Source organism: Trichosurus vulpecula, chromosome 5 (genome assembly GCF_011100635.1).
Source record: "Trichosurus vulpecula isolate mTriVul1 chromosome 5, mTriVul1.pri, whole genome shotgun sequence".
Lineage (NCBI taxonomy): Eukaryota > Metazoa > Chordata > Mammalia > Diprotodontia > Phalangeridae > Trichosurus > Trichosurus vulpecula.
The window spans coordinates 134337541-134355088 of NC_050577.1; the positions used below are offsets into that span (position 1 = coordinate 134337541).

The following is a 17548-nucleotide window of genomic DNA, read 5'->3' on the forward strand; positions in this document are numbered from 1 at the left end:
ACTTACCTAAGAAAAGATTTGGTTGGATGAATTTCATGAACAATGGGGTCTTCTTTGTATGTAAAACTGTAGGCTTCTCGATTGGCTAAGTCAATTTTCATTTTAATGGGGTACTCGTTTGGAATGGTTTGTGCAGGAGTATAACATTCTAGGATGCTATGAGACACACTGGACAAAAAAAATAAAGGGAATGGATATTTATCATTAAAGGACACAAACACTTTTAAATACTCTGTTCTTAAATTATATGAATAAATGTGAGTATTAGCTATATTCAATGGTTTCTCAAAGGTAATTTCTCATCTGGTTAATAATAGTGAACATCCATATAGCACCTTAAGTTTTACAAAGTACTTTATATATGTTGTATTATTTGATGCTCATAAAAAGCAAGCAACCATCTTCTGCATTTAACAGATGAAGAAACAAGCTTAGAGAAGAACCTTTTTAGTGTCGGACATGAACAGTGCTATTAGGTATCAGAAGCAGGATATGAACCCAGGGCTCTCATGATTCCAAGTTTATGACTTTCCCCAGTGAACGTTGCTGCCTCTCACAGTGCTGGGAAAGACGTCCCCATTCTAGGCTTATCATGGTAAAGTGGAATCAAAACTTGATGATATAGTATATATAACTGTTAGCCCACTTTCTTGCAATGTTAGTGTCTAAAGTCCCTAATTTTGTCATTTATATCTTTTCTGTATTTAATTAGTAGAACTATCATACTTTTGCTGAGCGGAAGTATCCTCTTATACTCTATCCCTGCTACCCCCCCTTTTTTTCTTGTAGTGATCTAGAATAATTAGTTATAAATCTGAAGGAACTAGTTATTCCTACTTACATAGATACTGGTTTCCACAGTCTTACAGGTGATTATACAACAGTCATGTTAATGAAAAAAATTGAAAGTAAAAGATAAAGGGAAATCAACAAAAATAGTAGTAAAAGGAGAAAGATGAGTAGAGGAGAGTATATAGAAAGAATTTGCTTAATATAAAAGGAAATAGAATTTTAAAACCAATTTTCTGCACAAAAATTGCCTCTCAGCAATTGTTCAACTTACTCTAATTCCGAGACAAATTCATTTGACTAAATTAATAAAATAATTAAAATGTTTACAACACCTTTTTAAAATACATGGTTTTCCACCAATTGATATACGTCTAGAATTTCCACTGTTTAGATATTTCCCAGTTAAGGTAAGTAATGTACCACCAGCCTTGGGACCATAGCTTGGAGAAATATTTGTTATTACAGGATCCTGAATGCAAAAAATAAAAAATTAAAACAATATGCTTATTAATTTTAGGTCACTAATGGTTAACAGAAGCAAAACAGTTTGAATAGCAATCAATCTGGTTATTCATTTTCTGAGAAGAGTAATATTTGGCCTTACCACATAAGAGAATGAATTAAATTGTGTTGTTTCTCGACCATTTGAAATAATGATGGATACATTGAAATGCAGATTCATAGCAGGACCGACAGTACATTTCAACCTTTAAAAAAGAAAAATTCAAGATATTGCACAGGGCAGGTATTTTCTAGCTTCTGTTTTAAAATGTTAATCCCATATTATGAAGTCTCTAATCTGAGCAATTTAATTATATCTTGATGCGGTATGCATAAAAGCAGAAATCATGGAATTCTTGTTCTTAAGATTATTGTATTATAAAAATAACAATATCTTAAATATTTGGCAGATGAAAATAATGCACAGATAATTTATGTTAAAACAATAAAAGCTTACTTCATATTAAATTATTCAAAATAGATGATTCAGATTGAGATATTTAACTCTACTGTCTAGAAAGAAAGAGGGTTTTTTTGGTCACAAATATGCAAGGGGATTGCTTTTATCTAAGAGGAAATTTTTTTAAAAAAAGAACTTTGACATGATCTACTTTCAGATAAGCAATATGTTAATTACGAATGATATCTATGTATTTATTCAATCAGGTTAGGCATAGCTTTTTCCTTGACAGCATGGCTAATAGTTTATATTTACTGTACACAATAAAAGTTAAATTATAATGCATCTAATACAAAATTAGCCTGTGAATTAGGTTTCAAAGTTTCCTAACAATAGTATAGGGATAATAATAGCACCTGACTCACAAGTTGTGAGCATCAAATGAGGTAATGTATGTAAAGTGCTTTGCTTAAAGCACTATATATGTATGAGCTATTATTATTATCATTATATCTGGCATTTACATTGTACTTCAAAGAGCTTTACATATTATCTCATATGACTCTCACAACAGCTGTACAAATATTATAAGAAAACTGATTTTCCTGTTATAATGTCAGAGAAAATTATAATGTAATGATAAACATAATCATAGCTCTAAAGTAGCATAAGTAGTATTTAGTAAGGGTTTCACAGACAAGAAATTTAAATACACAAAATGTCATACTTGATGTCTTAATCTTAGTAATATGGATAACTTAGCCTTTTGCTTTTCCTTTGAACAAATTATGTTAGGTTTTCAACTTATAGGACTTAATTGGCAATCTGCCAAATTGGAGATTTTAGCCAGATGTCTCCACCTTTTTGGAGGTTTCATTGTATTACTCAACTTACAAGTTCTAGGGTACTTAATGCATTATGGGATGTATAGCTTACAGAAAGTTCTGGACTTAAACTGAGCTGACAATATAATCCACCTGTGGAACTGCATTTTTACAGCTTTAAAGGAAGAAATTTAGAAAAGGACAACTTTCATCTTAAAAAAAGAGTGTAGTTTCCTAGATATGAGAGATGCTCACTAATATTATGTAGCTTTTATTGGCCTTAGGAAAATTCCTTTGAAATCCTTAATAAATTCTTCCAAAGATCAATTCACCCTACCGGAACATTACTCTTTCAAATTAACCTGAAATATCAATGGAGAACAGTGATGCTAATACTTAAAACTACCCCGAAGTAATGGATTCTTTTCTTCCTTCATACTAATGAGACAAATTTTTCAAACCATCATCTGAAAACAAAGACACACTCTTTACAAGAAACATATACATAGGAAATCATCTTCGTGATCTTACTTATTTGTAGTGCTCTCACTTGTATTCAGTATGCAGCTATCATTTCCAATGAGAACTTTGGTTTTTCTAAAATCAAATTTATTATTTTTTCTTAATCCAAAATCCCAGCCACATACTGTCAATGTTGTGCCTCCCTCCAGGGGAGCACTAGTTGGGAGAATCTGCAAAGTAGAAAGAAAATGTTTCATTCAAAACTAAAAATATGGCTTTCAAATATGTGATGAACATTTAAGGTTGCACACTTATGACTAGCATTTTTTGGCTGACGTGCACATTTCTGAACAGGGAAAGGGGCAGAGAATGACAATAGTTGGATGTTTATATAAAGCCTTTTCCTTAGTCTAAGGCAAATAAAAAAGTATTACTGGTTCAATTTTAAAGATGAATAAACTGATGTTCAGAGAGCCTAGGCAATATGAATGATGTCTCACAGCAAGTTTGTAGGGAGGCCTGTACTTGACCCCAAATCTTCTAAGGCCAAGTACAATTCTTTCCCCGCTTTCCCATGCTCTAGATCAGAGGCTTCAAACAGTTGGTAGGTCTGCCAAATCAGATTAAATGTAACTGGGACATATTTAACAAAATAAATAAAAATACAATAGAACATCGATAATGTTAATATGTGGTCCTTAGTGGCCCTGTTTCTACTTGAGTTTGATGTGACTGCTCTAGATTCCTTCCATTAACCCCCTGTATTTGAAATATGATTTCTATTAAAGGCAAAGTGATTCTAAATTCCAAAGTACCTGGAAGAAATAACACAATACGCTGATATACTCATGGATAGACCTAGGACCCCACTTCCAGTAAAAGGAGGGAGGAAGCAGATTAATAACTTTGGTTTGGGACCTTTATGGGGATAAACTTATTGCTGTTGTTTGGCCTTTGTTTTGAAGGAGACCAATGACATCATAAGTGAGGGAGAGTTGAACAAAGTCATCAGCCTCACTCTCTCTTCCTGAGTCATCAAAGTCCAGTGGCAAAACAAAAGTCAAGACAACTGGCAATGTCCCAGGCTGCAGTGGCTGCCCTTGGCCTCTTCAGTGTCTGACCAATCTTTAAGTGCTTCACAGTGCTGCTTTAGTCACCTTCCTGGCCACTAGAACAAATTGTTCTCATCTGCCCATTCTGTTAAGGGAAATCTTCATATGCTTGGGGTAGACATCCTATTAATTCACCTACAGGGGTCAGTTACCCTCAACTTGGTTTAGCCCATCTGCTGAGACTCACTTGTGGCTCCAAGAAGCCGTAGCATAGTCAGGGGCCACACATTGGGGATAAACTATATAGCTTGGGTAACAGAATATCAGACTCTTTTGACAGCCAGCAAATCTGTGAAGTGTCTTCCAAATGGTTATGGTGATAGCTAGACTCAGGTCAAGGTGTGCTAATTCATTCTTAACAGCATTATCTCAACCACAGATGTATAATTCACACAATTATTTGTATAGCTTAAAATTTCTCCTTTCATATTTATTATTTGCAAAGTTCAATTTGGGCAACAAACATTTACGAAGAGCTTACTGTGTACAAGGCCTTGTATTAGGCACTAGACGTATAAAGCTGAAAATGACAACTTCTGTTCCCAAGGACCTTACAGTTCAGTGAGGGAAAATATGATATCCATGGATATGTTCAATCAAATTAATTAATCAATCAAGAAGCATTTATTAAATACCTGCTAAGTGCCAAGCACTGGTAATACAAAGACAAAAATGAATCAATTTCAAGGTGATTACGTTTTAATGGAAAAGATAACACGAACGTCTGTAAAGGAAGTAGTATGCAGCCATGGAGAAGAGAGATCAACTTGGAGTCACAGGTCTTGAGTTAGAATTACTGCTGGGCCTGGAGACAGGAAGACTCATCTCTCTGAGTTCAAATCCAGCCTCAGACACTTCCTAGCTGTATGATCCTGCGCAAATCACTCAACCTTGTTTGCCTCAGTTTCTTCATCTGTAAAATGAGCTACAGAACGAAACGGCAAACTACTCCAGTATCTGTGCCAAGAAAACCCCAAATGGGGAGATGAAGAGTTGGACATAACTGAATAACAACAGCTCTGCCACTTACAAATCTCTTAATCTTTCTAGGCTTGTTTCTTCATCTGTAAAATGGGGAGGGAGGATGAACCAGATACATGATCTCTAAAGCCCCTTCCATGATTCTCCATCTATGATCCTATAATATTCTATCTGTAACCCTATAATAAAATGTAACACTTATATAGCACTTAAAGTTATTATCTCATTTGATCCTCACAACAACCGTGAGAGGCAGTTGCTATTATTCTCCCCCTTTTACAGATGAGGAAACTGAGGCAGACAGAGGTTTAGGGGACTGAAGCTGGATTTGAATTCAGTAGTTTCCGACTCCAGGCCTGGTGCTCCATCTGCTGTACCACTTTGCTGCCCCAACAAAAAAGGGAATGAATGGGAGTTGGGAAGGGCAGCAAAATATCATTTGGGTTTCAAGTGGAAACATGATGAGTTCTGGACTAAATTAGAGATTCTAAGAGGCAGCAGTGGCTTGAGGGGACAGTCATTGCAAAGGTACAGAGATAGGAGATAAAGTTTTGTGTGTCGTTGCCCACAGCACGAGCCTCCAGTGAAATGCCAAGAAGTTCTCTAGTACTTTGGTGAGTTTCCTTAATACCATTCCTTGAGTTGCTGTTGTGCAGGGGAGAACTAAAGCCCCCTGTAGACATGTAGAGGGGTGGCAGTCATTTGGGAATTATCATAGTGTTTCTGCTTTGCAGTTTCTTCTGACTGCCTTGTAATGCTGTTTGATCAAATGTATTTACTTTGAATCCATGGTCATTTGGTTTGGTCTGGTAAGGCAAGTATCAGCAGGAGGCTGTGAGCTATGGGGGCACATATCTCAACAACTCCAGAGATCTAGATGAAGTTAAGATAGGGGCCACTTAGGGGAACCTCAAATGGTGCAAAACCATATGCGTGTACCTAGATAAAACAGTGATGGAGCGAAGGAGAGAAATTCAACAGGTGGGGGGGATGGGTAAGAAAGACTTACAAGGGAATTTTATAGAGATGGGGGCAATAGAATGGTCTACTCTGGGCATGGAAGATATAATGGGCAAAGAAAGGCAAAGAGACAGAAGAGGGAAGGATACAAATAGTTAACTGGGTTAATGGAATTTTTTCTCTGTAAATCTTCAAAATTCTGATCATCTTACTCAATACCTTATAATTATCAGGTTATAACTTTCCTTCTAATAGTAGTAAGAAATAAACACTCCCTGTCAGGGCTTTTAAAATAGCAAATGCAAGAATTGAATGAGTGCCAAACAGTAGTAGTGTTATAATTTTCTTCCAAAGCTTATCTCATTAAAAATTTGAAATGTTAAAATTTTCACTGAACAATACTCAAAGCACAATATGTTCATTTTATTACTGGCATATTTGGGAACAAATATGCACAAAATACCCCCCAAAAGTTAATGTAGGCTCATTTGTTCTTGTCCTGGTGAAAGCAAACCTTAAATCTAGCGATGAAACTGTAGCAACTCTGAAATCAGATAGTACCCTAGCAGTTTTGAAGTTTATAGGAAAACTTCTTTGGCTAAATCTAAAATTAAACAATAACAACAAACCCCTTGTATTTCCAAGTCAAAAATAAGCTTGTCAATAGCCTTGTGACAATCTAAAAAGGAAATGCTCTTTTGGGGGGTATATTGTAAATTGTGCTGTAAAATATAACAATGGTGGGAAAAGCATAGCTCCACTCTAGGGGACATACAAAAAGCAGTAAAGGTATTTGCTAAGGCACTCTCAGTAAAAGTCTAAAAGCTATTCCTTTATGATTTATATGGGCTCTTAACAAAATTCTAATATGCAAACATTCCCAACCCTCCCAAGTAAATAAAACTAAAACTAAAGTCTTAACTTCCACTTGTTACTGGCCCTCTTTAAGGTCTTAGCTTAATGTTTTAGTGATAGCTCTTTTACCCATAAAATCCAATTCACAGTTTAGTTTTTTTTTTTAAATGAAGATTTACCTCCTCCATCTCTGGCCAACTGAGAACTGCTAGAGAAATCCGTTTATTATTTTGTTAGAAACCCAGTAGGAGAGAACAAGACATCCAAGCCTCATAGGGATCTACTCACCCTGAGGCGGTCACTGCAGCTGCCATTCCCTATGTTAATGAAGGCTTTTTCTCTACTGAAAACAGCTGCCATGGGCTCATTTTGGCTGATACCGCTGCCTAGATTTACTCTTTACCCCTGTACCTGAAATGGAATCCAGCTACCGCTCTATTCTGCAGGTACCATGTAAGGCAAAAGGGAGTCTGGTAGTCATGGAGAAGAAGACTTCTCTAGGCTCTGATAGTCAGAAGTAGAGTTGGACATTGTGTACCCTAAGGATGGATATTGTACCACTCCTGCTCAGAGATAGGGTGGTGGACCTGGAGCAAGGAAGATCTGGTTTCAAATTTGGCCCCAGACACTTAGTAGCTGTGTGAACCTGAACAAATCACTTAACCTCTGTCTACCTCAGTTTCTTCATTGTAAAATGGGGATATCAGCATGTGATGAGGCTGACATGATATAATACTTGTAAAGCTCTTAGCAGAGTGTGTGGCCTACAGTAGACACCAAATAGAAGCTTTTCCCTTCCCCTCTAACAGTCTAGGCCCCAAAATCTCAACTTTGCCATCTCCTTTTATTTTGCCTTTTTTACGCTGTTAGAAATGATGAAACAAAGAGAAATGGAAAGACATATAAACTGATATAGAGAGAAGTAAGCAGAAGCAGAAGAATAACTTATGCTATAATATCAACATTATAAAAATGAAATATTTTGAGAACTTCTACAAATTGATGAAGAATGAAATGGACCGAACCAGGGAAACAATTTATACAACAACAGCATTATAAAGACAAATCATTTGAAAGCTACAAGCACTATGATCAATATAATGACCATCCGTAATTCCAGAAGACCGATGATTAAACCTCCTGATACCTCTTGATAGAGAAGTGATAGTTTTAGGATGCGAAATTGGAATACACACACACACACACACGCACACACACACACACACACACACACACACACACACACACACAGAATGAGAATTATATACAGCCAATGAAGGAGTTTGTTTTACTTGGCTATGAATATTTGCTGTAAAGATTTTGGTTTTCTTCTTTCTCCCTCCTTCCCTCACTCCACCTCTCTCTTTTTCTCTTTAATGAGGTGGAGAGTGGGAGGGAGAGAAGATAGATTTCTATTCATTAATTTTTTTTAAATAGGTGGTTGATGATATATAGGTGTGGAATGTTGCATGCACTCTCAGATGAAGTCACTGTATTGTTAGTTTTGGTTTGTTGTTTTATTTACTTTATAACAAGAGACTTCTTATACAGTGAGGGTAATTTGTAACTGTTTTAATATAAAAACAAAACACATCAATAAAACTTTTTTTAAAGTTTGAATTAATCATTCTCCCCCAAAGGCAATTAATTAAATGGGCCAATCCTTGAATCTTTTTGGGGTGAGGGGAGTAGGTAGGTAACTTTGGAATGAAAGATAAAGAATGAAGTGGTAATGGTCTACGGACCCAAGAACATGTATGGTAGTTTGGGAACACCAGTTTTCCTGTGGGTGGAATCCTCCTCTGGATATAAAATCACTCAGTATACAGGGGTTGGTTATCTAATAAGAAGTTTTGTAGGCTGGATCCTCCATCTCTTTAGGGAGCGATGACTAAGCCACGATAAATCTATACCTTCCCTTTTCATATATAAAAATGGCACCACTAATTTTACCCACTGTCTAAGAATTGGATGTTTTAAGTCTCATGTTCAAATAATAAATTTAAATTGTACAGTTCAGCTCATTAAAAATGAGTTAAATAATCCTCTCTAACTCATATGTATATTTGCAGGCTCATTATAAGAAAACAATTTTCCCCTCTCTCTTTAGGATGGAAATGGTCACATATGATGCATATTTATAAGTATTAAAGGTTTCACTGTAACAGGTCACACTTTTACCAGTAGCATGTTATCTTCAAATTTTCTGATCATTTAAGGAGCAGTTTTGATTTCTCCCTAGAATTGAGTTCAATCCTATAAGACATGGTAATTTTTTTCTTAATACCTATATAGAATATATTGGAAAAATGCTCATTTTTAAAAGCCTCTTCTGTATGGTCTTTAAATTCAAGATCAGATAATGTGCTCCAAACAATAAGTTAATTGACTTGCATTCCTGAAACTCTCCTATGTGGAATTGTAAAAGATTTTAGGGATTGAACTCTGTATATTCTGTAAAGCAGCCTATCCTGTGTTTATTGGAGAGCTAAACTCAATACATCAGTTGGATTTTATGCACATGGACTTTAAGCAGATTAGAAAAAGATGAATAATCTGTTTTTTTTTTCAGCAAGAATGTAAACGTCATGGTCTAGCAGAGCATGAAATCTCACTAACAACTATGAAGCAAAAGGGATTTATATACTCAGCTGCATTATTTTCCTTCCAACAGTCTTGAAGCAAGCTTTACAAACCTGTGAATGCTATAATTCAATCTTTTAGAAGATTCAAATATATCGGTAATGGATTTATAGAAGGTTCAAGAGGAGGGAAGAAGAAAGCTCATTGTAGTGAGATAAAGAAAAATATTGATATTTAGACATGTTTATATATAGACATATTTTATAAATATCATATTTGTATTTAAACATTTATATAATGTTTATGATAAACATTATTCATATTTAGAACACAGAGTAACACTGTGCTATCAAAAGAGCCTGGATAACTAGAAACCTTTCGGCTTCTTGCTCTTTGGAGCAGAAATACAATAGCAATGAAGAAAAGTGCACTTAGACATCACGGCTTTATAATTTGTGAGCACCAGGGGATTAAAACAAATTTTATTAGCTCTTCTCACACTATCTGGGTAAACTGGTTCCAGAGAAGCAGACATTTTAGTTGCTTTATTCAACTTGACTCAAAAAAGTTTAATTTATTTTTACCACTCTAGTGTAGCCTTTATGACTGATGATATGAGAAGCATACTTATAAGTCTTAAATGTTTCATTTGCACAGGTCACCCTTTTATCAACATGCTTCCTTCAGTTTAGAAATCACCTTGTCTAATTTTTAAATAAAGTAGAGGTGACAATTGAAAACACGCACACCCACACCCACTCACCAACACACCCACACACACACCCGTGCCTTTCACTGGCTGTCTGAGCTCAGATTTCTAGTGTTTCAAATTGCCACCTCTATTTACATGCCCCAGTGTTCATAAAAGAGTAAAATTCCTTGTTACAGAGTAAGCACATTAAGTAAAGACAAAAGAGCGTAAATACAGCAGGGTAGTTCTTCATTTATTTACTTGCTTTTAGTTCATTCATTGCCTTATCAAACTTGGTCTTAATATTTATGTTACACTTAATAGAAAATGATTTGGTTAAATGAACAATCAACCAGTACGAATCTTGCTCCAAACCATAGCTAAATGAAAACAGCCATGAGCTGTGATACCAGCTCTTGTTCTGACTTGTAAACTTTGTTTACTTATGGACTTGATCCAGACAATAGAAACCTATAACTTTCCTATTTCACAGGAGTTAGAGTTGGTGAAGTCCAACTGTTCTATACTAAATGAATTTTCCAGGCAAGGAAAATACACACTTAGTTATGTTCAGGAAAGTGATCATAATTTTTAATATTTTTTTTTTGCAGTGGGGGTGGTGGTGAGGGGTATTCTATCTATCTATCTATCTATCTATCTATCTATATTTATTTTTAGTAAATTTTCTTATGGACATGAACACAGTACCAAAAATATGCTCAAATAAGCAATGAAACAGTTTGAGAATGTGGTCATGACAGTAATGGTTCACTAAAGTAGGTAGGTAGGTATACTTGTTGCATTTTTATTCTTTACTCCTGCTCTAAAAAGCTATTTTGGAAGGTCTGTGGTCATCACCAGCAAGGTCTCTTCCATGTACTTGACTGATAGCTACTGTCCAAAAAGTGGGCAAAACATCTAATTTGCCTTAAGAATTGTCAATAAAACCCCAACTAGTCTGTGGTCAGATAGGGAGGCTCCAGTCGGTTCTCTCTTTTGGCCCACAAAATGACTAGGAATTTCTTCCATTATCAGTCACCTTAATGAATGGATGGAACATTCCAAATCATTCCCCAAGTTACTAGGAAAGGGTTCTTGTCTGGCAGCTGAGTGAACAGAGCTCCTGGTTACTTGGAAATGAGTTACAAGGAATCCAGGAAGTGGTGATTCGAGAAGTAACAGGGTATGTAGCCAAGTGGAGAGGAATAATGGGGCTCATTATGTGAATATACCTTATAGTCATTAGCTAAGATTTCTCAGTAAAGTAGGAGGTGAGCTCACTTAATGATCTTGCTTCTTCCTTTTTATTTAGCTGACTGAAGACATTAGACATGAACTCTCTTACCTTCTTTCTATGATATGACAAAATCTCTCTCTGTTTTCACTCACCTTCTCTTCCCTCCCTCTGATTTCCGTGCCACTTCTCTTCTTGACAAAGCTAAGTCTTCCATCTTTGACCTCCATGCCACCTCCTCCTGACTACTTCATGACAAGGACAAAGTGGCCTGGCTCATTATAAGGATCTGTTGACTGACCTTGCTCTATCAACCTTCCCTGTTTCCTCTTGCCTTTATTTTCTCTCTAGGTTCCTTCCCCTTAGTCTATAAACATGCTCAGGCCTCCTTTTCCAAAACAACAAGAGCCCTTCCCTCAACCCTAACGCAACTTTCCTTTGTAAAAAGAGTTAATACTCCCCTTGTCTCCATTCCCTTAATGTTCCTCAACTCTTTGCAGTCTCGATTTTGTCCCCAGTACTCTGCTGGACCTTTTTCCTTCAAGGTCACCAGTGATCTCCTAAATACCCCAAACTATAGCTTTTTCTTAATTATCATTCTCTTTGTTCTTTCTTCAGCCCAACTCTCCTTTGGATTCCATGATACTTTTCCATCCTGGTTCACCTCTTCTGTCTTTGATTATTTCCTCTTGGTTCTCTTCACTGCTTCTTGCCTCTTAAGTAAGGAAATCTTACGTTTCCAATCTTTCCTCTAACTCTCCACCTTGATGTCCTGCCTGTACCCCAAATTCCTATGTCTGAAAACTGAAATCACTATCTTCCCCCCTCAAACCTGCCCCTCCTCCTGCTTTTTTTTGATGATTGCACTGCATTTTCCTAGTTACCTAGGCTTGTCTTTAATTCTTCAGTTTTTACCTTTCCTATGCCCTTATCACATTCTATTTTGCATTATTCTAGGTTTTTTTTTGGGCAGGGGAATTGGGGTTAAGTGACTTGCCCAAGGTCACACAGCTAGTAAATGTGTCAAATGTCTGAGGCCAGATTTGAACCCAGGTCCTCCTGACTCCAGGGCCGATGCTCTACTCTCTGTGCTGCCTAGCTGCCTTATTTTGTATTGTTCTAATTATTTGGATACAGATTACATCCCAGTAGAATGTAAACTTCATTTCTTTCTTTGTATCTCCAGAACCTAACAGTGTCAGACACATAATGGCTGTTTAATGAATGCTTGCTGAGTTGAAATTAATATCTTGTTTGCTTATTAGGCTGTAAGCTCCTTGAGGGCAGAGACTGTAATTTTTTTTATCTTTTTATCCCTGAGGCCTAGCACAATATGTATTCAATAAATGCATAGACCGTTGAACTGAATTGCCAGACAGATAACACATGAGAGAATATGGCTGTCATAGGAGATCCCTAGATAGTCAATTCAAGTGGCAAGCTCAATGGTATTTTTTTCAAACAACAGGATACAGACAAAAGGCAGAAATCAAACAGACATATATGCTTTGCTTGATAGGCATGGTTCATTGAATAAACCAGGTTTTGTTGGTTTTGGGGGGGGGTTGAGTTTTTTCTGTTTTCCCTTATTAGAAGGATGATGGAAATGCTAGAACAGGGGTTTGCAAAAAAAAATTTAAAGCAAAAACATTTGACAGAGAAACTTAAAACCTTACCTCATAAATAGTGGGCAGACAAATATCTTGGTTTCCTAGCTCAGTGGTACATTCCTCAGATTTCACACATTGATTATGGCACCAGGTACACTGTACAAATGGGGGGGCTGAGAGACACTGACTGCAGGACTTAAAATGGTCACAACCTAGGCCATTCAATGGGATCTTGGTTATCTGTGGATAAAGATTAGGAAACTATTTCCAAATGTAATTTTTCATTAAAGATAAATACAGAAAAGATACATTAAACATAATACTTTATAGCATCTATTATTACACCAGTTACACAAGACAGTTTTGCTTCTAAAACTCCTAATGACGATTAAAGGATTAGATGCTATGCATTCATTCTTTACTTTTTAGCTGTGTACAACTATGTGGTGAAAGGTGATGATATTCTTAACTGGCACTTTCCTTGCAATGATATGCTTGCTGTTTGATAACTATTCTACCCTGCCTGCCATAAGTTTGAAACAACAAAAATTCAAGCCACAGGAAGATGAATCATGACCCTCAAGAAGTTCTAACATAAGCCCCAAATTTACATTTCCTGGCTTTTGTAGGTTTGTAACCATAGTTTTGTTCTTGGGCTTTTAATATTCATTTTTGTTCATTTTTCTCGTAGAGAATAAAAAGCAAAACAGAGAGCATAAGTTGCAATAGCTCAAAGGCCTCCCTCAGGTTCAGTCATCTTGGTATCAAAAAATGTAAATTGACTTCATTGATCTTTGGAATTCCCTTGGGAGAAGGTATCTGCACATAGATCCGAAGTGGAAAGTTACAAATGACCAAAGAAACTTGCAAATATCTTTTTGCAAAGAACCTCAGCTAAAGGGGAAAGGTCTAACCTTCTTCCCAGTGATAACTAGTGTGAAGCCATCTGCGTTTGAAGGGTGCTCGACAATCACTTCTGGAGAAACAGGATGGGAATCCAGTTGGAAATTCACGTGAGGGGTTGATTGTCCTCGAGAAACCACAACCTGAAAGAAAAAAAAAAGTAAAAGAAAGGCTTTATACCAATACATTCAGTACAATCCCAGAGAAGTTTGATAACAGGATAAGAGAAAGCTTGTATGACTGGTCTAACATCTGAATAGTCTATCTTTCTGTTTAGTTAATCTATTTTTAAAATTAACACTCTGTCTCTGGGAAAGCCTACTAAAAAGCATGAGATAATCAATTGTTTATAATTTTTCAGAAGTTTCCTGGGGAGGCAATGCGTCTACTTGTGTGCAAAACATCGTAGAAGATAAAAAAGAAATAAATGGAAGACAAAAGACTCCTTCACTTAGCATAACTAACTATGAAGGAATTCTTATTTATTTCTAATTGAAATCCTTCCCACTTTCACAGAGTCACAGAAATAGAAGGGACCTCAGAGGCTAATCTTCTGAGTTTTTTTAAGGGTCCCTGGTCTGTCTTAGGAGCTGGCTGCCTTGCCACACAGCTAGTTTGTGGCCTTGAGCAAGTCACTACCTCTCTGGCCCTCAGTTTATTCACATAAAATGGAGAGGTTGTCGTAGATGGCATCTCAGGTTCTTCTCACCACTAACATTCTATGATCTGTATTCTATCATCAGTGGAAATGAAGACAGTGCCTGGGACGTTGTTATTGTTCGTCCTTCGTTCTCAAAGAGGACCAACGACGTCAGGAGGCTGATGTCTTGACTTACAAGTGAATTGGATTTAAGTGAGGTAGAGCTGTGCAAAGTCATCAGCCCTACTTTCTCCTCCTGAGTCAAGACATAGTTCAGGATGACTGGCCATGGTCCTGGATGCAATGGGAGCCCTTTGTCTTTTGAAGCTAAGGTCTTCCCGAGGTGCTTAATAAATACTTTGTGATTGATCCACAGATTTATTGCCATGCTGGAGATACTAAACATCTTCCACTTTTCTCTCTGATAAGTCTGATTTCAATCCTGTTTTTTCCCTAGATCTTTAACTAATTTATTGTTGTTCTCTTCTGAATCCCTTCCAAATTTCTAAATCTTTTGGAGTGGCTAAAATGGATCCTCAAGCTATTTTGTGATCATGTTACATGTATTGTTACTTGAATTGCCCTATCAACAAATTTCTGGCTTCCTTCTTGTCTTCAATATGGACTGATGTTTGTAATGATGTCTTGAAAACAGCACTGAAGTTATCTGTATAATTCCCATTTTTCATTTCAGCGTTTATAATAGCCTCTTGATTAGTCTCCCTGCCTCAAGTATCTCCCCAGTTCAGTTCATTCTCCACTCAGCTATCAAAGTGATCTTTCTTAACTTCAGATCTAACCATGTCACTCCTTTATTCAATTAACTTCAGTGACTCCCTAGTGCCTCCAGGATCAAAAATAAAGTCCTCGGTTTGGCTTTTAGAGTCCTTCATGACCTGGTCACCTCCTACCTTTCCAGTCTTTTAAACCATAAGATTTATTCCTTATTCATCTTACTCTTCACTGCCCCCCCAACCCCCTCCCCCCCAACCCTTCCACTTTGTTATTCAGTGAAAGGCCTCTTTGCTGTTTCTATCACAGGAGACTCCAACTTCAGATTCTGTGTATTTTCTCTGACTATACCCCATACCTGGAACTTTCTCCTTCCTCATCTCTGTATCCTGGTTTCCCTAGATTCCTTCCAGTTTCAGCTAAAGTCCTACCTTTTGACTTGGCTATTCTTATCAATACAGTGATCCAAGACAATTGCAAAGGACTTATGATGAAAAAAATACTATCCACCTTCAGAGAGAGAACTGATGAACTCTGAGTGCAAACTGAAGTACAATTTTCTTGCTTTCTTGACTTTTCTTGCTTTTTTGTGATATGGCTAATATGGAAATATGTTTTGCATGATTTCATAGGTATAATTGATACCATTTTGCTTGCCTTCTCCCGGGGAGAGGAGATGGGTGGGAGGGAGGGAAAGAATTTGAAACTCAAACTTTAAAAATAAAACATGGCTAAAAATAAAAAATAAAAAAAGTAAAGTCCTGCCTTATGGGAAAAAACCGCACCTTTCCTAATTCTCTTTAATCTTAGTGCCTTCCCTCTGATATGATCTCCAGTTTATGTTGCATATATCCTATTTATACCTAGTTGTTTGCATGCTAGGCTTTGACCTCCTTGAGGGCTGAGACTTTTTTTTCTTTCTCTACATTTCCAGCACTTAGGACAGTACCTGACATACATCAGGTGCTTAAATAATGCTTGTTAACTGACTGATTAAAATTTTGAAAAATGTCCCCTAGCTGGGTTGGCCCTAGGGTAGCAGGTTTCATTCTCCATCCTTACAACATTGTAGAATGGGGCATTGTAAATATTAAATAAAGTCAGTAAAGTGCTAAATTTTTAGAGGGTCAGGGATTATGGTCGACATCAACTGCCAGGAAAAAAAAAAACCCCAGTAAGATCACTATCTTAGAATAATGGTTAGGGACCAGTTGTGTTTCAGGGCCCTCACTAACATGCTGATTAGGTTCAAACAGCTGCAGCATGGGGTAGGAGGAGGATAATAATACCTAGCATTTATATAGCTCAGAGTTTTGAGAAGTCCTCTACATACTCTAACTCATTTAATCCAGCGAAGGAGACATTGTTGTTAACACAATTTTATAGATAAGGAAATTGAGTCTGAGAGGTTCATATGGCTCCTAAGCACTTGAGGCAGTATTTGAACCGAGGCATTTTTTCTTCCAAATCTTCACCACTGAGGAGAACAAGTACCTAAGGAGGTGTTGAAAGCCAGGACTTTGGATACCGATTCTATTCCTTTACTCCAGTTACATTGGGCAAGTCATTGGAACCCCCTTAGCTTCTATTTACTCATTTGTAAAATGAGAATCATATTTGCATGATCTGCCTGGCTATGAAGATTGAATGAGATAATGAAAGAAAATTATTATTATATAGCTGACATTTATATGTAGCCGATGTTCATACAACACTGTAATGTTTATGAGGCTTTAACGTAGATTCTTTCACTCGAGCTCTGTGGGCTAGGTATTAAAGATGTTACTTTCCCCATTTTACAGAGGAGGAAGCTAAAAAGTTCAGACAAGGTATTTGACTTGCCTATGGTCACTCACTATCACAGGCAGTAGCTGAACCTAGGTCCCTCCTGTCTCAGGTCCAGTGATATTTCTACTTCTACATGGTGTCCTAGTCTCCATGTTATTTTGCAGAATTGGGCAACATCCCTTGTAGCCACCTGCTTTTCAGTGAAAAATTTCATTCATTTGCATAGGTAAGGAAAAAGCTGGGCCAACATCAGCCTTTATGCTATTAGGGATGGCCTAATGACTCCCCCAGCTTTCTCATCTATAAAAAAGGAATGAGAATGTGCATTCATCTCATAGGAGTAACTAACTGGCTGCAAATTACCTTGAATAAATCCCACAAAGCAATTTATAAATGTTCTAGGGAATCATTAGTAAATCTCTATTTCAGTGCAATAAATGGTATTGTAATGGCCTGAAACAACTTGGGAAGCTTCCAAAA

General features: G+C 36.9%; 1 protein-coding gene across 1 annotated transcript in view; it reads right to left on the minus strand.

The window, feature by feature from the left end:
- The window catches only part of MET (MET proto-oncogene, receptor tyrosine kinase), a 158345-nt gene that overhangs the window by 49419 nt on the left and 91378 nt on the right, over positions 1-17548 (minus strand). Inside the window, exons 4-9 of the mRNA XM_036759269.1 lie at positions 13920-14051; positions 13072-13245; positions 3049-3209; positions 1397-1499; positions 1125-1261; positions 7-168 (exon numbers count right to left, since the gene is read on the minus strand). Of these exons, the coding sequence (XP_036615164.1) occupies positions 7-168; positions 1125-1261; positions 1397-1499; positions 3049-3209; positions 13072-13245; positions 13920-14051 (869 nt within the window). The remainder of the gene's footprint in view (positions 1-6; positions 169-1124; positions 1262-1396; positions 1500-3048; positions 3210-13071; positions 13246-13919; positions 14052-17548) is intronic.